This window comes from Hyalella azteca, unplaced genomic scaffold (genome assembly GCF_000764305.2).
Source record: "Hyalella azteca isolate HAZT.00-mixed unplaced genomic scaffold, Hazt_2.0.2 contig14626, whole genome shotgun sequence".
NCBI lineage: Eukaryota > Metazoa > Arthropoda > Malacostraca > Amphipoda > Hyalellidae > Hyalella > Hyalella azteca.
The window spans coordinates 71,763-99,696 of record NW_025944504.1 but is presented as its reverse complement, the minus strand read 5'-3'; the positions used below and the strand labels follow the sequence as shown (position 1 = coordinate 99,696).

The window sequence follows — 27,934 nt, the reverse complement described above, 5'->3', positions numbered from 1 at the left end:
GAGAGTCGGCCGTCTGAGGTCCGCTTACTCTGCAGTGACCGCGTCCATTACAAGGTGCTTATCGCCACTTGTAGAAACGTTGCAGTGATAATGAATGTCGTACTTAGGATTATTTCTGATTAATAATAACAAGTGCTAGACAAGCATGTTAATGCAAATCCTATCATCAACAATGTTTTTGTTGTTGGCAACTCGTTTGAGTCAAGATTTAGTGTATTTTTTCGCGTTTATTTATGAATTTATGTTGAGATGTCAAATTTTTTTCAATTGTTGTTTATTACTGCGGACATGCCGTGTGCACTGCTTAATTGGCTTGTTGTCGCTCGCTAAATGGAATTACAGTTCATTTAGGATCAATTGATACCAAAATCATTGTGTGCGCGAACAATTAAATGTAAAGATATTTTGATGCTTATTGTTGAAAAATTTTTTGTACAATCCAATCAATGTTATTTTACACCTGCAACTTGTGGAGGAACATACATGTGCAGGGTTCGTGATAACTTTTAATTAACAAGCCAAACGTCGATGCACCACACCATAAATCAACTTTTATTCCAACCCGCTCTTTTCATGTAATACTGAACACGCAGGCGTTTTATAATAGCAAATAATAATAAAGCACATTTAAACATATTGTCATACCGTAGTATCAGTTACCTATTGAAACACGATCAAAAATCAACATTAGGTTTTTGGGTGCATCAACATCGAATAGTTGAAGCGATCAGTTAAACATTGAATGGTTCAAAATGAATGTCACGAACAAAAATATTACGGTGAAACCCTGAAATTCGACCGTTGCGGAAGATGAAATAAGAGTAAATTGAGACGAAATTCAAGGCAGAATTGCGACCCTGAAGTCATCGGGAATTTGGGCAAGTTGACGCGACCTTCGTTCATTCGTCATAATTGACATTAATCTGCTGCGTTATTTAGCTGGTGTTGGAAAATTGTTGGAATATTTTTGCATTTTAAGTGCATTTATGTGCATTAAGGCAATTCATTCGGAAGAAGCAATTCATTTCAGTTGGTAAAGCTTCATTCGGATGGAATTGACGTCGACTTTCGAGGCATCACTGTATATATAATAAGCTTCGATATAACGAACCTTGTAGAAGCCTAGAACTGGCTTCAATTGAATATCTCAATATGGTGTAGTTTTTCCATCTGCTACCTACAAGCTTAAACCTACAATTAAGATGTAGTCAATACCGAATATCCAAACCATATTTATAAAATGCTAGATTCCCCTCATTTATATGGTATTCTGATGTAACGCGATGTTCATTTTGGCACTTTTATAATATCGGCACTACATATCTTCTAAAATTTACTGCTGCCACAAGCAATGAAATTCAAGCTTTGAGTTTTGATCATTTCGAGGCCTAAGTTTTCTAGTTGCCGGCCATCGTGACCGCTCTGCGCCTGTTATATGCCCTCCATTGATGGCAATAATTTGGTCTGAGCTTCTCCCTCGCGCAGGCATGCACTTGAGTGTCAATGGCAAAACTTGCGTCACGCTCTCTGTCAAGCTGCGACCTGTACACGCATGAATGCGGGGTACGTTAGTGTTATTCGTAGGACGAGCAATGATTCCTAAAATTTCTCAAACCAATTCTTTTTTCCAGCGATATCTCATACGCGCCTAATCGATAATTTTATTTATTAAATAATGAAACTAGTTCTAAATTTCAGAAATGGGATCTATCTTTATTATTTGTCTTTCGCTGTCCGCAAGTATAATAATTTTTGACATTTTAAAATCTAATATTAATTGCATGATATTGCATCCCGTTACATTAATTCCATCAACATGCGCTTAAATATGTTTCCCCATTCGAAATGCTACTTCATGCTGTACTGTCTGTACTTGAGAAGAGTTTAGATCGAGAGCCAAACGATCACAGATGTCGGATTGACCAGTTGTCCCAATGCCGGTCGGCTTTCCGAGTGCTCGGATTCACTTAATTACGCGTAGATTGAAATTATTAATATATACGCCGAATATTGCTAATCTGTCTCATATGCACAAGTTCACGTTCACTACAAAAATGGTATTAACAAATTACATATCCCTAGTTCATGATTAAATTTCTTGGATTTCAAATCATCTTGTTTGACATTGAAACTTGCGATTTGAGTAGGACCTTTACGATTGATTGATTGGATCAAAGTGTTGGAAGGTTATTATGGGTTATTATAGCATCTTGCCTTACATAGTACTGGCTTTCAGTCAACCTATCATATCCGAGGTATGTGGTAACACAACATACTACATTCTCTTGTATAAGAAAAAACACTCGTACTTAGACTAATAAAATTATGTTTCATATAAAGTTTAAATCGCAAGCGTTGATCTTGAAAGTCTACTTGAAATTATGACATTCAAATTGAGCCAGTAAAATTTTAACGAGTAAATGTTGTCATTGGCTCAACAATATTACAGAAGAAAACTTCGAAGCGAAAATCGACATCATGACAGTAGTTTGAGTTGCAAAATTATTCCCTACTAAAAATCAGACTATGTAGAATGATTCTATGATTGTTGTGATAAATCTGATGTAAGCCATGCTATGCATGTAATTTATTTGTCGATTGCACGGCATTGATGTCTCCATATTAAGCAAAATTCGGATCGTTCCTCGATTTTGTGCTGTAATATGTAATTATTATTCCTCCGCTAAGATTCATTCAATGTCTAAAAGAGAGTAGTTAATAACGTTATGACAATTAAATGAATTGAACAAACATAACTGTTGTCTAACTTTAGCTTTAATAAGAGTACGTCGGAAGTGATTTTGTACTCGTTTCTGCTGCATACCAAAAACGCAGATTGACCCTCCAGCTTCCCGCCTCGTGGGTCTCAACACAACTCAACCCCGGCGTGAGATTCTTGATATTTGAGAATTTTTCTAGTTGACCGAACTCAGTATTATCTTTACTTGTATTTTACAATAATAATTTATTGCGTACTTATTTATATGAATATATCAATAAAATGCAGCCACTGCTTGTCAAGTGCGGTGTGCATGCAGGTCCGAGGTTAACGAAGCACATCAGCGTTATATCTGATGATCGCACGAACGTTCATTGCGGCCTAAATATCGCGCTAAACTGGGTGGAGTGCCGCTGTATAGTTTCATGCGCGAGCGTAACTCCCACACGCGAATGGCAGCGTCGCCTAAAAGCGACGGCCGTACCTTGTACGGCGAATAAAGGTCACAACCGTTCTTGTGGATCGTCACATCACGGCTCTTTATGCAGTCTTGCAGAGATTCTGTAATATTGCTGGCTTTAAGTTACTCTGTGAGGCATCTTTAACATCCGCACAATATTTTATACAAAATGTTTGCATTGATCATCGTCCGGAAAGAAAGAAATAATTCACATAAATCATTTGTTGCACGGGTATCGCCACTTTTAATAGTAATTGAGCTATTTTAGTCTGGCTCGTGTAAGCCATACCCAAGCTTGCGTGAATTTTACCTTGAGAAATCCTTACTGGTTCAAGTTCGTTTAGATATTATGCCTACCGAAAACAATGCTATTACATATTAGTGCACGTCGCAGGCACAAGCTGCTGCTTCAACATCAATGCAAGCTTCACCAACGATCGTCATTCTAAAGAATTCTCAAAGAATCAGTATGCACAAGAATAGCTGCATCATGTCAAGGCTTAAAATCTTTTAACTTGTGGAGCAACTTTCTTCACACCTGCCTGCTGACGTCCTGCATAGTGCAGACTTCAAACTTTCCATTGCCATTACTTTTTGTGAGAGTCCATGAATAGTAATATTATTCGTACGATTTTTGTATACGTCAATGAAAAATATTGGTATAAAATGCAGACCACTCATGTCCATGTATCTGATTGTCTAAGTTGAAACTAATTTTTCGCTGCACTCAAATTATATATCGGCTTTTCTGCAACGAAGTCAACGCCAGGGCTTTAAAAATGAGCTCAGACGTCTACACACCCGTTCAACATTTAAAAAAGCCAGAACACAGCTTGTTATTTGATACGTGGCTTTAAAAGATAGTATAAGTCTGCTATCTTATAACAGATTTGACGGCGATGTTTACACTAAATTTAAAAATGTAACTTCGAATCTGCTCACTATTTACTCGAACATGCACACTACTGACAATTGTATGCCTGCACTATTGATGTATACGTGTGCAATATTGACTTGTATGTATGCCCTATTGATGTATATGTGTACACCATAGACTTTTATAAGTGCAATTTTGATTTGCAAATACATGGTGCTATTGACTTGTATGCACGCACTGTTGACTTGTATGTACGCACTATTGACTTGTATATACGCACTTTTGACTTGTATGTACGCACTATGGACTTGTATGTACGTACTATTGACTTGTATGTACGCACTGTTGACTTGTATGTACGCACTATGGACTTGATGCTTATTCAGAGGCTTTATATGAAAATCAATTGAATTTACGGATATTTCAGGCTCATTTATAAGCAGTGATAATCTCGTCTTCAAGTTGACCAAAAAATTTTTGAACAATACAATAATGTTTGAACAAATGAAATGTTTTCTTTCAATTACAGTAGGTAAGTAATTCCGTTTATTGAAAATCAGGTTCTCGCTCACCTGAGATTCTCGCTGCAAGTTAAATGGCATCATTATTTTATCGTTGAAATCAGTTTGTTATTTGGTCACGAAATGTTTTCATATCGTGCACTCGAGTTTACACGCAGACTTTGTAACTCTCTTTCCCATTGAAAGAAATCCGTTGATATTTAATTATGTTACAGCACGTATCACTCTTACCTCACTACCAGCCAGTGCGTCACACATCGACCACACGGTAGCATGACAGGATCAAAAATCAAGCCATGAATTGGAAGGCGGAAGCTGTTACAAACTTCAATTTAGACCAAATGTAATGTTGAGTCTAACAAGAATACTAAACAACTTCTGGCCATCACTTGTGATGCGACTCACTGGCAACTACTTTTGTCACCTGCTGCTTTCATCAGTATGCTATTTAAGCTTCTGATTGGTCAGGTTTTCTCCTCGGATCTTCATGTTTATCACATCGCGTTTTTACAACACAACGTTTTATTTGATCAAATAGGGCCAAGTGATGAGTGAGTATCGTTACGTGATCAATTAATGGTTCATAATTTATTCTCGAATATTTTAGTGTCACAATCATAGAGCATGAGTGAAAGTGTGTGCACTTCGTAAACATGAACAATGCTGTTAATTCTCAAATTGTTCGTCTTCTTCTATATGCAAAAGAATAGATTCCATGCAGCAGAGCGTTAGTGTGTTAGTAGAGCAATAAGTGGGATCGTAAATCGCTTATCTATGTTAGAAGATAAGCAAGACAGAGGGATGTACTGTGGCGGCTCAAGCATGGAGTAACTCAGGAAGATCGTGTTTCTGATACTAATTCCTGCTTTGACGATTGCGTTTCAGAGCGGCTACAATGCGGGCGCCCCGGAGCAGCCAGCAACAGGGTGATGAGGAAACTTGTGAGCGAGGGGTGGGGGGAGACGAAGAGAGGAGTGATGGGTGCTTCAAGTTCGCTGAACAGGTACACATAAATAATATTATAATGTTTCGTTTTTCGCAATGAAATTTGTTACTTCGACTACGAGCTTGATTTCGAGAGTAACTAAGTAGTTTCTTAATAATTTTAGTGCGATTAAGATGTGCTATAGAAATCTTTGTAGTATACATACGCATTAATAAAACCTAAGAAAGTGGAATATCATGAAATAAGTAAGGCTTATAGGAACTAGAAATTCAAATAATCACTCATACAGAGCGTCATAAAAAGCGAATGCAAGGAATAAATATTCAATTTTGTTTCAAGGACGAACAAAGAATAACTTACATCAGGTTTATTGCTGGGATTCAAAGCTCTGTTATTTACCAATCAGTACTGAGATTGCATAATCTAGTATAATGTTTGTAATCTTCTTTAGGCATGAACCCATGTTGTTCTAGTTATTTACGACTTATTCATATCTGATTAAATGAAGGTAGAATTAAAAATCATTTGTGAGCAGTTTAATTTTGTTAAAGAACGATGACTACTAGCCCTTAAGAATATTTCATATATTTCGTGTCGACGTGCGTTATATGGAAAAATTAGAGTTTAGAATTATGGGATGTGCTTGGAAATAGATTGAGCAAGATTTTATAAGTTCAACTCTGAATTTTAGCTAGTACCATTGGTTAAAATAAATTAATGCTTAAAATCGAATTGAAACTATAAAGGAAATCAGGTCGTTTTATATGAAATAAAATATTGTTTATGTAGATTGTAGAATACGAAATCAAATGTGCCATTCTATAAGATAACTAGTTTTAGTTCATGAATGTCAACATGAAACTGAAGATCAGAGAACAATGTGTTCCATTTATCACAGAGGGGCGACTATAGTAATAATGAAAGTTTTGTAAACTGTAAAAACTTTTCATATATGTTTTTTTTAATATTACATTGAATATTTCCATGATCTGGCATTCTATAAAGTTCATCGTGTTTTGCTCACCTGTCTTCTCGCTGGAAATTAATGAATTGAAAGAGGAACGCTTCGAATTAATGATAATTTAGAAGCCCTAGACCTAAATTATAATCAACACGGTTAATCGACAGACTAAACTTTGATGATTACTTGAAGTGGGAGTGGGACAGACTAATATCATTGTAATGAGAAGCGCTTGTTCGAGCTCAACCTTTCTTCGGGGAGTCCTTGTACACACACGTATGCGATGAATTATCCTCAATAATTTACGTATTTAACTGCTCAAGCTTACTTCTTAGTATTGATAACTTAAGCTCGTAATTATCTTGCTTAATAAGAGCATTCTGAAACAAATTTCACACTATACATTTGGGCGTAAATTTTACTAAAAGACTAATCGACAATATTCCATCACGTTTATGTTTTAAATTAGGTATCGGTTATGCGTTCATCTAAATTCATCGTCGCTTCGTTTAAGATATGAAGCTAATTTACAACCATCGAATTGTCACCCGCAACAGGTGCTGAGAGGCCGTCAGCTGCGCCTGCCAGCTTCTTTCCAGAGAGCCTCATCGCTGCCGCGCAGGATCGCTCGTTCTGTCACCCCTCAGCCAGAAGCTGAGGAGACTGAAGTCCGGGCGACGGCTCGCACTGACTTCCGTTCTGGTGAGTAGCACCAACGACATTCACGACATAATGATTACTAATATGTTAAGGTAACAGTGAACAGTTTGATGGCAAACAGTCTAAGCTACTGGACTGCCACGAAATAATTGATATTACATACCAAGACGGCATTTTTTTGGATGAGGTAAGGAAATTATACATACATAGTTTTGAGTTGAAATTGAGAATTAGACTTATGATACAGAGTAAACCCGATTTCAGAAAGCAGCGAAGCCGGATTTAAAGGGGGAAAGAAAAGAGCAGCTTCAACGTCGCCCTCTAGGAATGAATTTCATCGGTCACTAACAACAAGAATCCCACGTCAGCTTCGTTCCTTCCTACCAGCACGCATGATGGCGAGGTACAGTTTACCTCCTCGTCCCACCCGAAAAGCAGGACCAGTAGGTAGAACGTGGGTTAAAGTCTATGATGACATAACTTACATGGACGATACCTCTCAAGAATATTACCCCGTTGTTGGGTACAGCGGAGCTCCCATGAAAGTGCCCGAAGCCAATCCTCTCCCAAGGCCCCCGACTCCACCACCACCGTCGAGTCAGCGAGCCACAAGACGCTTGTCACCGACGCCTTCGCAACTCAGTGAATACGATAACGTCCCTCGATCGCAAGACGAAATTTGTGTTCCAGATGCTATAGAGATGAATCCAGATCTTTCGCCCGAAGCACGAAGGAGAGATGCAGATCGCGAACTCATTCAGAGAGAACTTTCTCTGAAGCAAGTGGCCAATGAAAACAAAGAAGTTGTTAGTCAGGAGCGTCCTACTGCACGGAAGCGAGAAAACACTCGTTTCAAAGGACGTCGTCAGCGTCGTAGTGGCACACCCGTAGCTACGGACCGCACGAACGGCTTCCACGATGAAGATTCCCAAGATGTTGCAAATCGAACTTTCGAAACTATCGAATACATCAATGGCGAGGCTAAGAAGCCATCACTTGTTGAAGACGAGTACATTGTTCCTGAATTAAAACAATCTCCTCCACCCCGTCCGAAACGCGCAACAAAAAATTACGAAGGTGTGAGTAACTCCGGTCAGAAGAAAATTCAAACTCCCGATGTTGAAACTGTTAATGAAGGAGACGCCTGCGTTGAGAATGCCGGTGTTCAAGAAATGGAACCATCGCGTCCTGCGAGGGGGATAAAAATCTACGAAACCATCGAAGCACCGAGCACAGGATTTGCGATACAACAAAACGGAAGACGAGACGAATCAATGATAATAGCTCACCAGGCAGAAAATGAACCTAATATTGCGGAAACTATTAAAACCGATAAAGAATCGTCTGGAATTTCAACAACACAAAAGGAAGCAGAACCTCTTAAACCCACGAAACCGAAACGAGGCGTGAAACTTTATGAAGATGTTATTCTTCAAACCAAAGAGGTGGAGAATCTTGTTTCATGTTCCCAGTTACTAGAAGCGAATGCGGCTAACGAAGGACTGGGGCCAACTAATGCGCAACCCTCGTTTGAAGGTCAAATATTGGAAAATAATTTATGCAAAACTCAGGAACCCACAGGAGAGATTTCTCCTGACAATTCAAGGTCAGAGCCTGAGAAACAAAAGTTAAACAATGAGCATTCTGGTGTATTGAATGATATTTCTAATTCAATTATAAACGCATGCGAAGAAAGGCCAAGAAAACCAAAACGAGGTATTAAACTTTATGAAGATGTGATCCCAAAAATTAATAATGTCAAAGTTGTTTCTGAATTTGTTGCTATCGAGAGTAAGAAACTTGTTAGCAGTCAAGATAACATCCCATCTAAACCTGACAGAGGACACAAAGTTTATTCTTCAATTATTTTGCGGGATAAATATGAAAACGTAGAAAACGAAAACGAGTGTGTAAAACAGTCTCACGAGACGACTCCTTCATACGCAACAGTTCAAAAGAGCAAGGACAGTCAAATGAAAGATGTAGTTGATGCTTCTCCTCCACCGATTCCTCCCAAGAAGAGAGCAAGGCGCGGGGTGTCACCCAGTGCAGCGTTTCATGTTATTCCACCACGCCCAGCAAGGCATTTGAAACCAAGGGATCGATCCGCTGAAGCCATACGACGTTCTAAGCGTCAAAAAACTAATGTAAATGCTAACGACTCTACTGATACCGATCCTAACGTTCCTCCTCAGAAGCCAACTCGCGGCCATTCCAACAAAGGAATTTCTAAGTCTGGAATTAATGTTGAACCCATTATTGGAAAAGTAATAATCGAAAGTGGTAAGGTTCCCGAAATGACGATTATTAGCTCCGACAGCAAAAATTACGAGAATATTGATTTTGTTGACCCCCGTGTAAAATTCAAGTCGCGACAGCTACCTCCAATTCCTGGAAAAACGACAGCTGTCTCTGCTACTGTACTACACAATGCAGTGCCCCGAGTTAATCCTGATTCACCTGCTGTTGAGGATCTGCCTCCAGAAAGTGAGACAAGCGTAGTAATCACGGCCTACGATGAGTCATACGCCTGTAACGATGCTGGGAACTCAGACCTGACTAGCGCTCCCAGGGTTAGTGCAAACGAATCGAGTGTGAGAGGTGGTTGTGCTTTAGTTCGCTCTGACTCGAGCCTTGACAATATGTTAGAAAAAGATATCGATCTCAATTTGACAAATATAGAGTCATCGTTTGCTACTCTAGATACAGTTCTGCAGTCGTTAAAATCCTATACAGGTCCACCTATTCTTTCTCGGACGCAGTATGAACCTAATGTTAGTGATAACACAGTGAGCAAAACGTGTTCGGCCAACACAGCTAACGAGAGCGATTACTCGAGCACTACCACCGATAACATTCAAACGGTAGTGAAGGGCTCAAATGACGATAACGCAGATATTAGCAGCAAAGGTGACGTGAAGATAGTAGAAGCCTCATTAAGATTTAATGGTCAGTTAGGCGTTGAATGTAGCGATCAATGTGGAATTCCTGTGGTGTGCATTGAAAAGGAATTTATTGCTGAAGACTCTGCTTCGCTCAGTGCAAGCGAGAAAAACGAGTGCGCGCAAGCCTTGGCTAATGATGAAAAAGTTGCTAGTGCCGTGCTAGTTGAAAACTGTGCCACTGAAAACGAATTACTTGCTGAATTGGTATCGATCCCGTGTTTATCCTTTGAAGACAAAGACAGACTAACTGACTCTGCTGCCCTGGGAAATGAAAGTGAACCGTTATCTTTATCTACTGAAATTGTTAAAAGCGATCTTAAATTGTCTATAGCTGCCGAAAGTACCGCAGGTTTTGACGAGTATGTTGCAGAAGCAATGTGTACTGGACAGTCGGATTCAGTTTGTTGTCAAATAAGCCCCCTCCGAGAAGGTGCCAGGAGACTATCCGTGGCAGCTGAAAGCGTTCTTGTAAATTTTACCCCCGAAGCAACCGAGGACTTGAGTTACTTAGCTTCCTCCACGACAGGGACGGTTATTGATGATGATGATGCTCCCAGGTCAAAAAATGAAAGGAAACTATCCATTGCGGCTGAGATTATCGCCAGTGATTTTGATGAAACAATTGATGTTAATGAAGCAATTCCCCGAGCTCATATTGCGGACAACATTCACGTAAGTACGCACGATGGAGGAAATTGCATATTGTCAGTTGCAGCCCAATCTGTGGCTCTTGAATCAAACCCCGAAACAATTCAGGAACTAGGAACCGCTGAAAATACTGAAAGCGAATCCTTTAACTGTTCGAGTCAAATTTCTGCTCCTGCCGTTGCCACTTCATGTGAAGAATCCTCATTGCACGGGAGCGGCCGCAAGATATCTGTTGCAGCTGAAACAGTTGCTTTGGAATTCATGCTTGAGAGCACGCAGATTTTCGGCGGAAATAGTTTGATTGCAGAAACATTCAATGCGACTCCAAGAGATGATAGTTGTGCCATAGCAATTGCTTCTGTCAGCGTTACGTCTGGAAGCTTTGCTAACACCGTTGTTAATTCATCTAACAATAATATATCATGCGTTCAGTCACAATCGACGGATGAGCCAACTGAGGCACCTAGACAGATTTCAGGAAATACCCCAGAGAAAACTCTGGCTTCATCGCCAGAAGCTGGTATTGGTGTTGGAGTGCCGGTCTTGCCGGATGCGACACCTTATTACCTATCTAAGGAATCAAATGAAATTTCAAATCTTGTTGAAACCAATGCTTCAGATTCATTAGGTGGGAGCCAGGCGAGTATAACTGACGATGATTCTGTCATTAGCGTTGTAACTAAGGACGACCTTGCTGCACGCGATAGAAATGGTTCATCCCCGTCAACTGATCCACTGAACAATCCAGCAATTTCTGAATCAGCTCCGACTCATGTTCCTGCAACAGACGACTCCAATATTGCTGAAGGTGTGGCAGACATCAGTAATCGTTTAAAAGGTATCAACAATTTTCTCGACAGTCTTGTTCGTAACTTTTCGCCCGAAAAATGTGACATTGAATCTCTATTGGACGGAGATTCTACTCAAAACCTGGACCCTGATACTACCTCGTTTTCCCGTGATCATGATTCTGCTTGCCCTTCTTTGCCTGTTAATGTATCTGTTGCCCCTCCTGTCCCTATGACTAACAGTGACGATAGAATGGAAAGTAAAGAACCAAGTGAACTATCAGAATCTCATAACGACTTTACTTTCGTCGATATTGCTCTTGTACAAAGTCCACCGGAGCCAATTTATCCTTCGGATCTCGGAATCCCTGCAGCACTCGTGACCACGGCTCCCTCGCCTTCAATAATTGGGGCATCCGCTGCTCATGAAGCAGTAGCTGCAGTGCCAGGAGGTACAGTTAGTCTTGATATATGTTCTGATCAGACGTCTCTGACATCTTTAATGGAAAGAATTTCTAGAACAGACGCTGACACAACCACACGTGATCTGACGAGACGTGATCTCGCAAACGAATGTATCTTCACGACCGAATGCACGGATTCTACCGAGCGCATTGTTGAGGCTGAGCAGACTCAGCAGACAGTTCCCTCTGTGTTCAGCTTGCTCGATAGCGGCTTAGGCTTGCAAAAGGACGTTGCAGGAGACGGAGGTTCGGTTTTACTTTTTATTGACGGAGAATGGCATCGGTTGTGAGCTCATGAAACTCTACGACTCTTAGATGGTTAAAGTTTGAAGTTTAGTTCGTAGTATTATAAAATAAATTTAATAATGGGTCTTGTGAAGAAGTTACTAGTTACCTAAATCTTTGTAACAGTGTGTTTGATTTGGTTGTATTACAATCTTCGATTCTTAGAAGTGTTTATTTAGAAGCAACTTGTATATCAGTTAACTAAGAAGTTGCGAATCGCTTTTATTATTTGTTTGTTTTTGTAGGATGTTCTTGAAGAACAATGTATTTGTTATCTGATATACCTAAGTTACTTGATGCTTGGGGCCCGGGTTCTTTGCGATACTTTCGTGAACCTTTTTTGTATCCTCCTTTAATGTTTCGAGCCTCTTGCATAGAACGCTACCTGCTCATATTTCGGCCTTTAACACTCCCTGCTACTCTTGACCAACTCTTATTACCGGATGCCTCAAAGATTTCGACTAAAATTCTTTCTAAGAATGCAATTAAACTTATCATATGTGATTCTTCTTGAACCTGATTTTTCGAAGCTTTTATTTAGTGCGACTTCATAGCCTCCATACGCTTTGCTTTTACATTGTCGTCGAGATTTCACGGTCTTTTATCCCTATCGTTGCCAGTTGAACATCATTGATCATAACTTCTTTTTAATTAATTGTGAACATCAACGTTTCTTCACTTTTACGGTTAACTTTTTTGATGCAATATCTTTTCATCATTAATTCAGATCGTAAGAAAATTAAAACCAGTTGTTTTTCAATTGCACAAAAGGAAGCGTACTATTTTCAACCATATGCTAGCTACGCGGTGCTGCTTACTGATCAGAAATTGAAACACACTGAACACTTCAAGCGAATTTCAAATCACAGCAGGAAATGCGTGAGTTGAGAGACAAGTTGATAATGAATAATATGTCTATTGGTTGCCGTTTGAATTTCGGCTATATCACTAGAAGTTCGTGGTGATGAGAATCCAGAATCAAGAAATGTACGCACAACTATGGCGATCATAACATTGTAACCCAACACGAACACTCGTGAAGGAAACCTTGGTTATTCGACATGCACACTTCCTGGAATTTCGTAGGTGTTGCCATAATCACCAAGGAAAGGAAGCTGTTTTCCTACATGCTACGTGTCGCCGTATATATTTCCGTTTCGTGAAGTCGCTCTGCTGGTGGTGATTTTCCCTACATAGCGCAGCGCTGGTGTTGTCAGTCACTAGCGCGTCACTGCCATGAGCAGATGTCAAGCGCAAGCGTCCGTCTCCACTGTTTACACAGCTGTGAGTTTCGTTTGACAATAATTCCTAAAGATAAAAGTCTTGTGTTTGGTGCTACAGTAAATTGTTTAAACTGCCTGACTTGACGAAATGTGATTGTCTTCTGAGTGATCAACGTCCCTTGACGAAACTGCCAAGAAAACATGTATATAATGAATACGGAATTATTTACTTCATGACTTCGTGGAAACTAATGAATGAATTTGAATTACAGAGATTAAATATATGTCTATAAAATCCTGAGCAGAAAAATTCACATGTTCCTGTATGATCACTTTGATCAGTGTACCCCAACTCCTATATAACTGCCTCCCGATACTTTTTTTGCAATCATTTCATAAATTTGAAATCACTTGATTACCGCTTTTTTTTAACGTACGAGCTTGGTTGTTATACTTCTCATGATGTTTCAACATTCACTTCGCATTTGAGAATTTCGGTTGTTGTGTGAAACCTTTGCAACACTAACTCATTTACCATAACTTCCATGTGCTGTGTCATTGTTTGAATTCATATTCTTTACCAAATAGAATAGGTTTTTTCCATAACTGTTGCCTGACCATGTTGGTCTAAGTTCCCAAGTAAACAAGGTATATAACTTCTCAAAGCAAGTCCTTTATATTTATTTATAGGTACACTAAGGTACTATATACCTACTTTATATATTTTTACAAGGTACATATACTTGCAAAGTCGTTTTAACCATGTCATCTTGACCCGCCAAATTATTAACTAGGTATATACTTCATAATAATTAACAGGTACATATTTCCCATACCAAGTCCTTTTAACTATGTCATCTTGACCCGCCAAATAATTAGCAAGATATTTACTTGCCATACCAAGTCCTTTTAACTATGTCATCTTGACCCGCCAAATTATTCATCGTTAACCTGGTGAAGGCCCTAAACAATTCACGAACGCTACTCGCCATGATGCAAAGGTTACGATCTCAAACTGAACCTATAAATACCTAATTATATTTATCAAGAATTCGGGAACTTATTCTGAATGAATTTCAATTGTACAATTGCTGAATAAGAATTTTTCGCCGCTGTGTGGTCCTGATAGGAATCGCTTTCTAAATGAATGCCTTGAATCAAAATTTTGGTCGACAAAAAACTGATTTAAGGTAAAAATAAATAAGTAAATTTAAAATAATAACTCTGAATACATTTTTCATTATTAAAGTAATACTTTTTACATATGATAAAGCTGTGAATAATAATAATTAGAAATAAAATGTTCCGCTACATTGTCGCTAACATGTGAGACGATGTTATCTGCCTTTGAGAGCGCAAAAGTTGGTTTAGCCGCTAAAATCTGAAGGACGATAGCCATATTATTTATGACCGTATTTATCTGTTGTGCGTTATCAGTCCACTGTGGTTCAATTTTAGCTTGTAGAGACCTTCATTTCAAAGCTCTTATTATTTATTGCCATACACTTCAAAAAATTACATTTAATAATCTGAATCTTGCCTCTTGGACTTCTAAAAATTTTCAAATTTATTGTGCATGGGTAAATTATTATTATTCTTTTTGGCCCAGGAACTTGTGAGATTGCGATCAGTCAATAAAAGCTCACTTTGTGTAGATACGTAATCCTGTTTGGACAGTGAACCATCTGCATATATTTAACTAGAAAATATTTTGTTTTCGTCTCATGAACTAGAACTATATACATTAACAATAATTAAATTACCACTTACATTTTAATGAGAGACGCATTACAATTAGTCTAATTTCTATGCAACACATTGACCATTCACATTTGTCTTACTTTTCTGAATGATGAATGTTGGAAACCAGCTTTTCATACAAGACTCATTGTTACTGAATTATTAATGAAAAATTCGCAGAACTGTCGATGTGGATGATTACAATGACTAATTCCCTTCTTAATCAGTTTCCTGTGTGGTGTTTCTTCTATCTGAATTCGCAGCGTTCAGCTGCACCCACGTATGTTGGCTGTATCTCTTGTTCTAAAAGGATTTAGATCTCAAACTTGTTAATTAGTGAAATAATTAATGTCGAAGTATATCAATGTCATGGAACAATGAAACGTATAGTTATTTTCGTAAAATGTATCTAAAAATCGTATGCCGAGAAAATCCTCACATCTTAGATTTAATTTTTCACGACTTTGCTCGCAATTTCATTAATAATAACTTGAGTAGTTTTACTTCACTCCATTACTTAAACCTAAATGTAATGGCTGGGATTGTAAAATGCAAATATAAACATTTACAAAGCGTGAAACAAAGATCGTATGTTAATTCGGTTTGCCCTAAAGAGGTCCATTCTGAACGTACTTGATTTTGTTTGACTTTCCTGATTGTTTCCTTGTGCGGCCAAGCCGTTTAATAGTAATCTTCTAATGTTTTTAAATGCTCACAGTGTGATTTTTGGGGCGACACGTTTTACATATATACTTGTACATGATGCAAACGAGTTCTGTAGAACATCACCATCGAACATTAAACAAAGCGCCCATAGTTTCCATTTAAACTTGCAATAAATATCAAGGACGTCGCGATAAGATTTTGACTCGTTATCGCAACAGACTCGATCTCCAATGATTTCTAAGAATAGCAAGTCGAAAATCCTCTACAGAAGTAAGGGATTATTAGTTCTGATACCCACATTATTTTTTTAGTATCATTTTTTTGTCGTTGAATCAGTTTTTTTTTTATTTTTTTTTTATTAGCGATTCATCAATTCACATAGGTTAAACTCCATTGATTACTTGTGCTTAATGCATGCACATTTTTTTAATCGGCGTGCAATGCACATCATGAGTAAAGCACTCTTCAACACGCTCAATTATATTCGACGTTTAAATTGTCGTAGGCTTGGCGCGCTATTTTCCACTAGCTCAATTAATGATATAACTCGCAATGGATAGTCCGGTGACTGGCCGGATATGCTGCACTAGAACAGCTTGCGCGTCTTACCTGACGTTTTCTGAATGTAATATTGGTTACGCGTATTATTGATAAACTGAACAGCTTGTATTGGGTGATATGGTTTGATTTAATAAAGACGGCCACTAGTTAATAATAACTAATTGCTGCACACTTGGATTAATGCGTGCACCGCCTCAAAATTACGTCGCACGCTGAACGAATAGATATGTGCTATTTCAATATTTTGGCTTCGGAGTTCGAACTATCTCCATCACTGAATGCATATTCTATTGTACGAATTTAACTTGAGATTATCTTTATCAGAATTCCTGTTCCACGCAGCTATCACTCTGGTGTTCTCATTCACTTAGATCATCAGCACAGATGACATGGAAATATACATGCATTTATCAGTCAGTATCTTAGTGTCGAGCTTATCTCTAAGTAACATCAAACTCTACTTATCGTGACCATTTAGAATTAATGATGTTTTCACATAACATTCGGGTACATGACTCTTTTATATAATACGATTTGTCTGATAACCTAAACATAAATTTATTTTCAAATAATGCGGACCAATTTTTTATTTCTGTTTCAGTCCATCTTAAACATAGCTGCAAATTAGTTTCAGTACTTTCACTTTAGTTAGCTATCAATATGTTAGTAAATCTAGGGATATTAATTTATATTAAAATTGCGATACATCAAACTATGTTTCAGGAGAGAAGCGTTACTTGTTGCATCAGATTAGATAATTACTTCAATCTCTTGTGGATTCTAACTTCAAGTATTGAGTGGGGAGGGCTTGCATTGTTAGTCCTTTTTGTCGTAAATTCGTGTGAATTGATTATGGCAACATGAAATCCTGATTTTATTGTGTTTATCCTGGCTCTTTAATTGTGTTGAGCATAAATTGTGTAATCCAGCCTTCGTTTTCCGAGGCCTCATAATTCTTCCGCTATAAATAGAAATTTACAGACCAAGTCCCGACATGATGGGTATTAGCAACCCATATATATCTCTATACAGAGTCGAGCTCCAAACATCCAACCCATACGTTCCAAGATATATTAGAGATAATCACTAGGATACTGTAATCGCTAAAAATTGTTTACTGGATTGCACGAGAGCTCAACTCATTCCGGTCATTAATACTCTTTCTTCAATTATTCCTTTCCATTCGCAACATGAAATTATATCGTTCCTTCTGCAACGTTATTTAATTGTCTGATGGTGCTCATCCCTGGGAGATTCTACTACTCTACTGTCATTGTGATCATAAGTCGAGTGAAGGACTCTCCATCAGCAAGCTTCCCAGCGCAGTAGTGATGTTTGCCGACTCTCACTCACATCAGGAATTTGTCCACATTATTTACCACCGATATTGTCCCATTCTCATCATTTAAACTTTCCACCAAATCTCTATAATTTCTGTGTGCATGGTTCTCGCAAGAGAACTGAAGATTTCTCATGGAGATCTGTACTTCCATCGGCAAAAGATACGCTATTGGAATTAAAACTCGCTTACTGTTTCAATGTAATTTTGAAATAATGACTACTTTTAAAAAATTATTTAGCGCACGTCGTTGCCAAGCTCTAGCAGCTAGCTGAATGATATTCGGAGTAATGCCCACGTTTCCTAAAAGAGACTTTTGTGCTCTAATATCAGATAATATATGCATTATTTACGCCAAGATAACCCATTATCGTAAGAAGAACAAATTCTTTTTGTGTACACCTCTGAATCGTTATGCAGCAATTGCCAATTAATTTATGATGCATTAATTAACCGATGCATCATGAGATCTATAATTCATGTCAAGATGAATCATTCAAGTTTTTCATTCAAAATTTTCAGTAAATCGTTCATCAATCATTCAACAAGTTTTACGAGTGGTCACATATTCATTCCCCTAATTAAACACTTTGCATAGAGTCGAGGGGGACTTTTTAGGCGTGTTATGGCGTTCGTATAGATTCAATGCCTGCAATCTTTGTTATTTCAAGCACCCTGCATGCCAATTTCAAATGTGATTATTTTTCACTATGAAATATTTTGCTTATCCAGTGCCTTTAAATCATGCTAACAAATATTAAATGTGTGCTATCAGTTATTGAAATGTACGGTACTCGTCAACTCACCTTTGCGTCATCGTTTTGCGTGTACCTTCTTCCTGCATGGTTTTAACGACAGAAATGTCTGTCTTTAAATAATAGGTGTGACTAATAGTTATGTTTTTAAAGGTTTTATACTTCTGTCCTCGTGAATATGAAATGTTTTCATATACATATATTATTGTTTGCATGATTGCTGTAATGATCCTGAAGTCAGGTTGAAGTTGTTTTAGTTTAACAATTTTTAATACCATCAGACTAAATTGCATATATCTCGTCTCTGCTTTGAATTATCTAATAATTTTCGTAGTAGGGCGCTGACTTTGCTTAAGTTAATATTTCCATTCTTCGGTTTTGATTTGTTTCATTTGATAGGCTGAATTCAAACTACGTGAAATTAGGCTATATGTTTATTTCCTGTCTTACTTTTATAAGGACAGTGGACTTAATTATTGACAGTTTTAATTTTGCAGATGAACTGTGTTGCTAGTAGATCTGCCATTGAAGATAGTCAAATCAATTCATTCATTGAACATCAATCATAATCCCAACAGTTTTTTCTTTCCAAGCTTAAATATCCTCAAGTTCAAGTAGAAACTTGAGTTGTACCTATCTATTAATCTTCAATCATCATTCATAATTTATGACTTTAAAATCATCCGAAATGCCCATGGAAGAGAACACGATTACGAAAAAAATGAAACCAGTTATTCCACCGAAACCGAAAACCTACAGCAGACCAACACCACCTCCTAAACCACCGAATCTCTGTCCAAAAAATTCAAGAGTAAAACTACAAATTTCTACGCACAATAAGAAGGCTGCCAGTGGAGATTCGGATGAATGTGACAGTGGAAAATGTTCAGTTGTGTCACAAAATGAATCCATAGTAAACGAGGAGCAAGTTTGTCATCCATTCAATCCCTTGTGTAGAAGTTCAGCCTACGTCGAAGCAACTGTTTCGTCGAAGGACGACAGTGAAAGTGGTCAGTGCAATGAAGACGAGAGTTGCGAAGCAGGCACAATCATGAATCACTTGTTGCCTCCTCTAAGCCAGCTGAGCGCCACGAGCAGCGACGACTCACGGAACGGTTGGCGCGACAGCGCTGCTCTAAGTAACGCTCCTTCACTTAGCAGTTCAGTGTCGTCCGTGTGTTGGGAAAGCATACGAGATCCTGCGCTCAGCGACCAATTAGACAAACTCAGCGACCTGGAGTGCTCTGGAAGATCAAATTCGGCATCCCCCCAACCCCTGTGTGACCCTTCTAGGTCCAGTAACCAATTCACGACACATAGTGATCGATCTAACAGCCTTGATACGTTGCCTGCTGCGTGTGACGCCTCTAACAGTGTGACCTCTACTAACAGAGAGGATAATCAAGACCATTCCGTACCTAGTTCTAGAAATAAAAAAATTTTTAATCTAGTTAAAGAAATGATGACTTCCGAGGAAGTATTTTTTAACGTATTGAAATTGCTCAATGAAAAATTTCGCCAATTTGTTACCGAACAAGGCTGTGTTATTTCAAATGATAATCATAATAATAATAGGTTGGCAATATCTCGATGCGGTCATATAACAGAAGAAGAACTCAACCGAATTCTAAATTACCTCCCGCAATTGCAGAATTTTAGTGAAGGCTTCCTGGCCGACTTGAAGCACCGGCTCACAGACTGGGATCAGCATCAAAAAATAGCAGATATAATCATCACCAAAGGCCCTTTCCTCAAAATGTATTCATCCTACATAAAAGACTTCGAACATCAGTGTACTCTCCTTGACGAAGCCTGCTCGAAACATCCTAACTTCGCAAAGGCAGTTCAAGCTTTCGAAGCCAGCGACGTGTGTTGCAAGTTGAGCATAAAGCATTACATGCTGAAGCCTGTCCAAAGGATACCCCAATATCGTCTCTTATTTCAGTCCTACGTTGATTTACTTCCTTCTACTTCGCCTGATCTACTAGACTCGCACAAGGCTCTCACCATTCTTGAAGGTGTTGCTGATCACGCCAATAACACTATCAAAATTGAGGTAAGACATTTTACGATTATTTATTTTTCTTTTATGCCAACTGCATCTGCGAAAGTAATAGGTTTTTCCACGGCAGCATATACAGTTGCGGCAAATATATGAAGTAATTTGACGAGTAAGTTAATATGCCACATGAAAGATGGCTCGTTGCATGGCGAATTGACATATTTCACGTTATAGTCCGATTGTGACTTGCACCATTTTGAGGGGCGCATGCCGGAGGCCAGCCTTGCCAAACTTCACACTTGGTTCATATTCCTTTCCATAGGTAAGAACGCTAGAGTGCATAACGGCATATGAAGTCAAGTGCACAAAGCCATAGCGCCGGATGTCCAAAGCCACAAAGAAGCTTGCCGAAGGTAAACATGGCCATACTGCATCTGGCCAAACCTCCTCTGGCCTAACATCTTCGGGCCTAACCTATACGAGCTGCAACCTTTCTCAACCCAAAACAAACCTGCGCGGATCCAACCTAACCTCATTGGCTGCAAGAAGTTAGAAAGGCGGTCTAAGTGTGCTGGTAGAGCCAGTCATTGGCTGCAAGAAGGTTGTGAGCCGGGACAGCGTGAATAGGTTAGGCCAGAAGAGGTTAGGCCTGAGTAGGTACAGCCGGATGGATAATTGCCTGCTTATGAGCGAGCATGCTGAAGCATTGGCTAAAGACCTACGGCTCTATTATCTTTCGGCAGTGTGTCGCTTGTCTGGATTACGGAGTTCAAGCGTAGTCTGCGGCTTCGAGTTTTGAGGCTTAGTAAAGTTAGTGCATGGTGGTAGCTAGGCGTTGGCTCCAGGGCTTATTTAGGAGTAAAATTTGTGGCCTACGGCTGCGCCCCCCTTATTGAGGTGTACACACAGTTACTCCTTGCTTCAATTTCGTGGAGTTCGATTCTTATTTACATTCTGAACCTCAGCTAGCGTTGACGCTATGTTTATTAATTTAATTGTTATTATCATGAGGATTTGCAGGAAAAGATTCTCCTGACAAAATTGCATTTCGTGTGTGGTTAGGTTCTTAGGTTGTGTAATTGCTAGTCAATAATCTCGAAATCTTTTGACAAGATTCTGGCTGGTTTTTTGGTCTTTTTTGCTGTGTAACTGAATTGCCAACGAAAATAGCGTAAGGCTAGTCTGATCGCGACTTTCCATCTAGATGGTAAAGAAACCGGGTAAGAAGTAACTACTTTCGAATTCCTAAAACAGCATCTTGCGTGCCTACCTGACTGTTTTAGGACAGCATCTTGCGTGCCTACCTGACCTGTTTATGTCTGAATTGGATATTGACTGGTTGTTATTGCAGGACAAAGTTTCGGAGCTGCTATCACTACAGCGTCGCATTTACCGCTGTCACGACGGTTGTCAGCCCGAGCTCATCAAGCCGGGGCGACAAGTGCTCAAGCAGGGTGAGCTTATGAAGCTCAGCAGACGCGGCATGCAACCAAGATACTTCGTGCTCGTGAGTACTCCAGACATTAACTGGTATTTTGTTAACCTAATTATTCACTAATGATGCTGTTACCCTGACGTGTAACTGGGATTGACAGAAATTTCTTTTCTAAAGGCAATGTTGTGTGACAATAATCACTCATATTAGTTGCGGAGCGTGACAGTGAATAAAACGGTAAACTAAGGTTAGCTTCCAATCGATTTGTCCCGAAGGTGTGCATTTTTATTTATTGTGTTACAACTCTGCGTTTGTGTGCTTATTTCCGTAATGCCTACTCAACTCACTAACATGAGCAATATTTGCTCCTTCCTCCGACTTGTGAAAGTTCCAGGAATTTTCAAGCTTGTCTACTACTGGAGTTATGATGTATTAAATGTAGTTTTTAATTTTCGTTTATAAATTATATTATAATTCTTGAGTAAACCACTGGATTGTTCAAATTTTTCCATCCACCAGCTGTATTAAAGTTACCCATCGTAACTGATTGTAACTAAGAAACATTTTTATTAAGCATTCCTGCCTCTTCACATACTAATACTTCAATATTTTCTAGTAAAATTTCAAGTTTTCACCGTGACCATAATGCTCTTGCGCGCCCGCACATGTAGTACGTATGGAAATTGAACCTCTGCGTTGTTCATTTAATTTATCGCAAGTGTTTATCTACTGGATGAATATTTAAACGTCATATTTGTTTTCAGTTGTCAGACGTGTTGTTATATACGTCGTACAGCAGCAGTGGCAACGCCATGCTGAGACTCAACACTGAGCTGCCACTAGAAGGCATGAAGGTTTCAAAACCCATCGCTGACGACTTCAAGGCTGAGCTCACTATACGCGCCACGCAACGGTCCTTCACTCTACAAGCAAGGTCTGGCCATGATTTGAATACTCAATATCCTCGAGATCACTTGCAAGGATAGATTTTTGATGAGATCACTCAGGGTTCATCCCGATGATGGTTACTGTAAAATTTATGTAGGTCTTAACAGAAGAAAAATTTCTTCATTGTTGAGATGCGTTCTTTGCGTTTGCTGCAGCCGCGTTATTTTTGTCGTGAATTGAACGCTGCGCAGATCAGACCAACTGCTTGCTGTGACGACAACCTTGACAGAATCGAAGTAATTTAGGCGGACCATACGTTTAGAACTTACGTTGCCTGCCGGGTGCTGAGGGTTGTTGAATGACTCCTGCACTAATATTTTTACTCTGTTTTGTCAGTTAATTATTGATTTAGGTTAATGGGTTCGAAATTAATGAATTACAACGCGGATTAATCCTTTTTCAATATTATTCCTTTAAAAAGTGACGAGTAGATAAGTTTTATTTACATTATTTTTCTGTAGGATGTCTTCATTGTGAAGTGCTTTAAATTTACTGCAAACCTTATAGCCAGTTTCCTAACTTTACTCGAAGCGCGATTTTTCTGCACTTTACTACGTACCGAGTACATAAAATTTTCCCGATGCACAAATGATTCAATAGCAATTTTATTTCAATGGCAATTTTATTTTCCTCTTTTCATATATTCCAGCAGCAACGTGTTAGCACTTTCGCAATACTTTGAAACAATTTTTAACAGAAAGGAATTTTTATCATCTTGCACGATTTGCTTGAAGTACGTGGCAGTTGTTTGTGTGTACAGAAATGAAGAAGAGCGGGACGTGTGGTTGACAGCTCTGAGTGCCGCCATAGACGCGAATATTGCTCGACGCAGCACCTTCCTCTCAGCCAAGACTTCCTCCTACGTGCCGCCCTCGACCTGCGAGCTCGGCAAGCAGGTCTCGTGCAGCGCTTGTATCTATTTGAACCTTAAAATAAAGCCTGTTATTTCGTTTGGTGATTCATTTTTAAATTATATAATGTTTATTTTGCGTTTATTGTAATTTATATAAATAACGCGATTAATTTTTACTATTCGCTTGCATGTAATGGTGAAATTTAATTTCCAGAATACATTATTATGTATTCTTCAAATTAAATATAGAAGCATTTTTGGAGCTTCGAAAACTTTTGTGTGAAAGATTTATTTAACATTTAGCAGATTTTTGCTGTTATTTACGTTCAAAGCTTCAAACGCAGTATTAATTTTAATTACAAATAATATATGAAGAATGACGGTTCACCAAATCTGTTATCTACTATAATTGAAAAACAGGATCACGCATCTATAAGCTTATTTTACGCGATCCCGTCAATATGAATTAAGTTTTACTGTTGCTAAAAAACTTATTTCAATCAAATACAGGTAATTCATTTATTTTTACTATCGTAATTACTGTATGAATTTCTGAGTTGTGTCCTTTATTTAATTTGGTCTCTGGCCAACATCCAACTAACCACCAAATTTATTAGATTGTCCTCATATCATTTATTACAAAAGTGATATAATTCGTGGCTGTCTCTATCGTATAAGAAGCATATTAATTTAAACTTAAGATGGTGACTTAATTACACCTCAATTTATTACTATTCAGTATCGTGCTTGGCTTGAATTCATACGAACCGCTGTGACTGCCACTAACCGACTCTCTCCAGGCGCCGATTTGGGTGCCGGACTACCGGGTGTCGATGTGCCAGGTCTGCACCGCAGAGTTCTCACTCACCTTCCGCCGTCACCATTGCCGAGCCTGTGGCAAGGTAACACTCTAGCAAGGGGAAGTTCTCAAGATGAATATTTAAACTAGCACAAATATCATATTATAATAAAAGAGCTACTTAAACATGATGTATGGGTCTTGATAACTTACTAGGACATAAGGCTGGTAGTCAGAGTGCGGCGACAGGTATTCGCGACAACGATGTGAAGTCTTTGTTTTGTTGTCAGATCGGCAAGTTACCACGTTCGAGCTTGTTGCATTTGTAAAATGATATCTGAACCAGCACACATCTGGGGGCTACGGGTAGCTAAGGCTTAGGAACCAAATTTTTATCTCAGGTTGACCAAATCTTGATGGCAAGGAAACGAAAATTTTATTTCAGGATTAGCAGGTAAAATGGGAGTGACAGAGTTTGTCAGGCACGAACACTTACTTTTTTTAACCATCTAAGTTAAATGGACCAAGTGTCCTTATTGGATGGTTAGGTGATCCAAGTTAAAATTGTAGTATGAACAAGTTTAAAAGTAAGGATGACAAAGTTTAATGGTAGGATGACGGAGTCAGATGGTATGGTGTGACCTTAAAATTCGATGAAGGGATGACCCATGTAAGGATGGCGAGGTGATCAAGGTTTGATGACAGAGTGACATATTCGTGAAGACAAGGGCACTAGGTATGGATGATAGGGTTACCAAGTTTTAATGTCAGGATGACGAAGTTGAAGTGATAAAATTATTATTTGAGAATGACCAAGGTTTGATGATAGTGATTTGATTGAAGAGACTCGCAGCCTAGGTAGAAAGATCTTAAAAGTATGTTTGGCAAGTTCGGATGAATATTTCAATTAATACGGATAATTATTTTAATTAATTTGGATAAGTATTTTAATTAATTCGGGCAAGTATTTTAATTCGAGAATTAATAGTGTCAGCAAAAGTGATAGCTGCAAGTTTATGCTAGTTGGACGACCACTAACCACTAACACTAACTTATTGCAGTCGAGTAGCGTTCCATTTATATTGAGTGTATTAGATACATTATTACTTACTATTCTTTATGTTTACGCAGGTGGTTTGTGAAAGATGTTCAAACAACCGCGCCCCATTGGAGTTCAAGGCAAACAACCCTGAACGAGTGTGTGACCTGTGCTACGAGAGTCTGCTCTCTGCCCTCGAGTCGCGATTAGAAGAGAACAAATCGGCTGCAGTAGAAGACCGATCTCCCAGTCGAGAGAACCCTGACAATTCTGTACAGCATCTCAAGAAACTCAAGTGCAGTTTCAAGAAGGGAGTGCGGGACTCGATGAGGGCGAAGAGCCTCAGGAAACCCGACAGACTACTGGAAGTTAGTTCATCGTGTTTTTCGAGTATGAAAGGAAATTTTGGCCCATTAGTCACTAGACTATATTTAAACTTGAGCCTTAATGTCGTTTAATCCTCAACCTCAGCCAAACGATATCCTCCCAGTACTTTGCTATATTACCTATCCCTACTTTTCCCAATTACCTCTACCTTCATCACACTATTATCTCTTTCTACTTCACACTATTCCCTCTTCCTACTTCACGCTATTCCCTCTCTCTACTTCACAGTTCACACTATTCCTTCTCTACCTCACACTATCCCCTCTATACTTCATACTATTTACTCTTCCTACTTCACACTATTCCCTCTCTACTTCACGCCATTTTGCCCTCCCTACTTCACACAACTTCCTCTACATTCCTCACGCTATTCCCTTTACCTTTATCAAACTGTTACCTTAACCAACGGCACAATGTTCACTTTCTTGCGATGTTGCGCCGTTCTGTTTCTTGCCATGTCGCATCTAGCCCCCTTTACTTACGTTGTACTGTCCGAGCCTGATTGTCAAGGCTGAATTTTGCTGTGCCGCCCCTGTAGGTGTGCGGCAGCGACGTAGGGTCACAGATGCGCGGCTACCTGAAGCGGCAGGGCCGTCGTGGCTGGTTCGTGCTAAAGGAGCGCGTCTTGTACCAATACGTCGCACCCGAAGACGTGTGCGCCATAGAGAGCTTGCCTGTGCTGGGCTACTCCGTCGATGTTCCGGTGAGAATTACTGTCATACGTCGCCTAGAGTCATGTCCTGCTAACTTGTTCACCTTATTACCCGAGCGACTGTGCTGCTCCTAGCCCGTTACCACTTAACATTAATATATGAGGCTAAACTAAATAATTAGATTTTTTTCACTCTTCCATAATCGGACAGAGCCCAATGATTGATTGGATACATTTTACTGTATCCAAAGTGTTGTTTTCCAAATTCTGATCGAAGTTTTTCAATGTATATCTAGTGCCTATTGTTTTGATCAATTTTCATCACTCGTCGTATCGAATGATAAGGATCTTATTTGGTAATCATTGCTGATAGAAAAATCTCTTATCGGCAACACATTAAATTTTCTTGAAGGAAAGATTCGATAAAGAGACTTCGGAACAAACGAACGCCACTACAACTGTCGACAATATGCTGGCTTATTCATCGGCGTGATGGCCGATTTAGGCTTACATGGACACTCTCATTTTTAAAAGAGTGAGACTGACATTTTCTTTCCTCCATTCATCATTCAATTTACGGAATACGGTGCTCGCGTTCACCGTTCATTGGCCATTGTTTTAAGATAAGCTTTGTTGTGTTGTTGTGTTCATGGCTTCTTGTGGTGCAGGACGCTGACAGTGGCGAGCTGCACTTCACACTGCAGCACCCTAAGCAAGACATCACATTCGTCGCTGAGACCCCGGAGCTACTTCAAAAGTGAGAAATATTTTACATTTCGCTATGAAATTTACGTGATTTGAATGACTGCTTATCTTGATTTATGAGTTCCTGAATAAAAAGGATCAATATGTTTACAAGCATAGCAGTACCATAGCTTTTAATCAAAATCGTGACTTCGAGCTAAACACGGCATCATTGACGCCTGCAATCTTTATCCTAAGATTCGTTATCATTCCGAAAGATTACTGAAATTGCCGCATATGTTTGAATTTAATGTGGATTTATGCTCGTACATATTCTCCTCTTACATTTGAAATAATTTGATACATGATCTGTCACCATCTGTGCAGGTGGATTAAGGCGATGCAAGAGGCCACAGTTTTATGATGGCGGCACAACTTCTCCCTCTTCACTCACAAACCTGCCAAGTTTTGTCTATCAAATTCCGCCTTAAAATTAGCCCTCATATTTACTATGTCATTCATCGCCCTAATTTGTATTAATAGGCAATCGCAATCCTCCCAGCATTTTAACTGTTAT

General features: G+C 39.0%; 2 protein-coding genes across 3 annotated transcripts; both read left to right on the top strand.

Moving 5' to 3' along the window:
- On the top strand, positions 1-12,778 carry LOC108675758. Its single transcript, XM_018163789.2, has 4 exons — positions 1-54; positions 5,463-5,580; positions 7,042-7,186; positions 7,409-12,778. The coding sequence occupies exons 2-4, from the start codon at positions 5,473-5,475 to the stop codon at positions 12,277-12,279; spliced, it is 5,124 nt and encodes a 1,707-aa protein (XP_018019278.1). The 5' UTR covers positions 1-54; positions 5,463-5,472; the 3' UTR covers positions 12,280-12,778.
- On the top strand, positions 12,287-27,934 carry LOC108675769 (FYVE, RhoGEF and PH domain-containing protein 6). 2 transcript variants are annotated; one of them, XM_018163806.2, is made up of 10 exons: positions 12,287-13,558; positions 20,210-20,614; positions 21,912-22,067; positions 22,760-22,929; positions 23,704-23,839; positions 24,597-24,698; positions 25,727-26,002; positions 26,560-26,724; positions 27,342-27,430; positions 27,745-27,934. In XM_018163806.2, exons 1-10 carry the CDS (start codon positions 13,511-13,513, stop codon positions 27,779-27,781), a joined length of 1,584 nt encoding a protein of 527 aa, XP_018019295.1. In that variant the 5' UTR covers positions 12,287-13,510; the 3' UTR covers positions 27,782-27,934. The 2 variants fall into 2 exon arrangements, with proteins under 2 accessions (XP_018019295.1, XP_018019288.1); XM_018163799.2 differs by lacking the exon at positions 12,287-13,558 and having other exon boundaries at positions 14,728-20,614.

Coding starts and splice junctions, on each gene's coding strand:
- LOC108675769 (XM_018163799.2), top strand. CDS start 19,226: ATGACTTTAAAATCATCCGAAATGCCCATGGAAGAGAACACGATTACG. Junction 20,615..21,911: donor ATAACACTATCAAAATTGAG/GTAAGACATTTT, acceptor TTGTTATTGCAG/GACAAAGTTTCGGAGCTGCT. Junction 26,003..26,559: donor AACCCGACAGACTACTGGAA/GTTAGTTCATCG, acceptor CCGCCCCTGTAG/GTGTGCGGCAGCGACGTAGG.
- LOC108675758 (XM_018163789.2), top strand. CDS start 5,473: ATGCGGGCGCCCCGGAGCAGCCAGCAACAGGGTGATGAGGAAACTTGT. Junction 5,581..7,041: donor GCTTCAAGTTCGCTGAACAG/GTACACATAAAT, acceptor CACCCGCAACAG/GTGCTGAGAGGCCGTCAGCT. Junction 7,187..7,408: donor TCGCACTGACTTCCGTTCTG/GTGAGTAGCACC, acceptor ACCCGATTTCAG/AAAGCAGCGAAGCCGGATTT.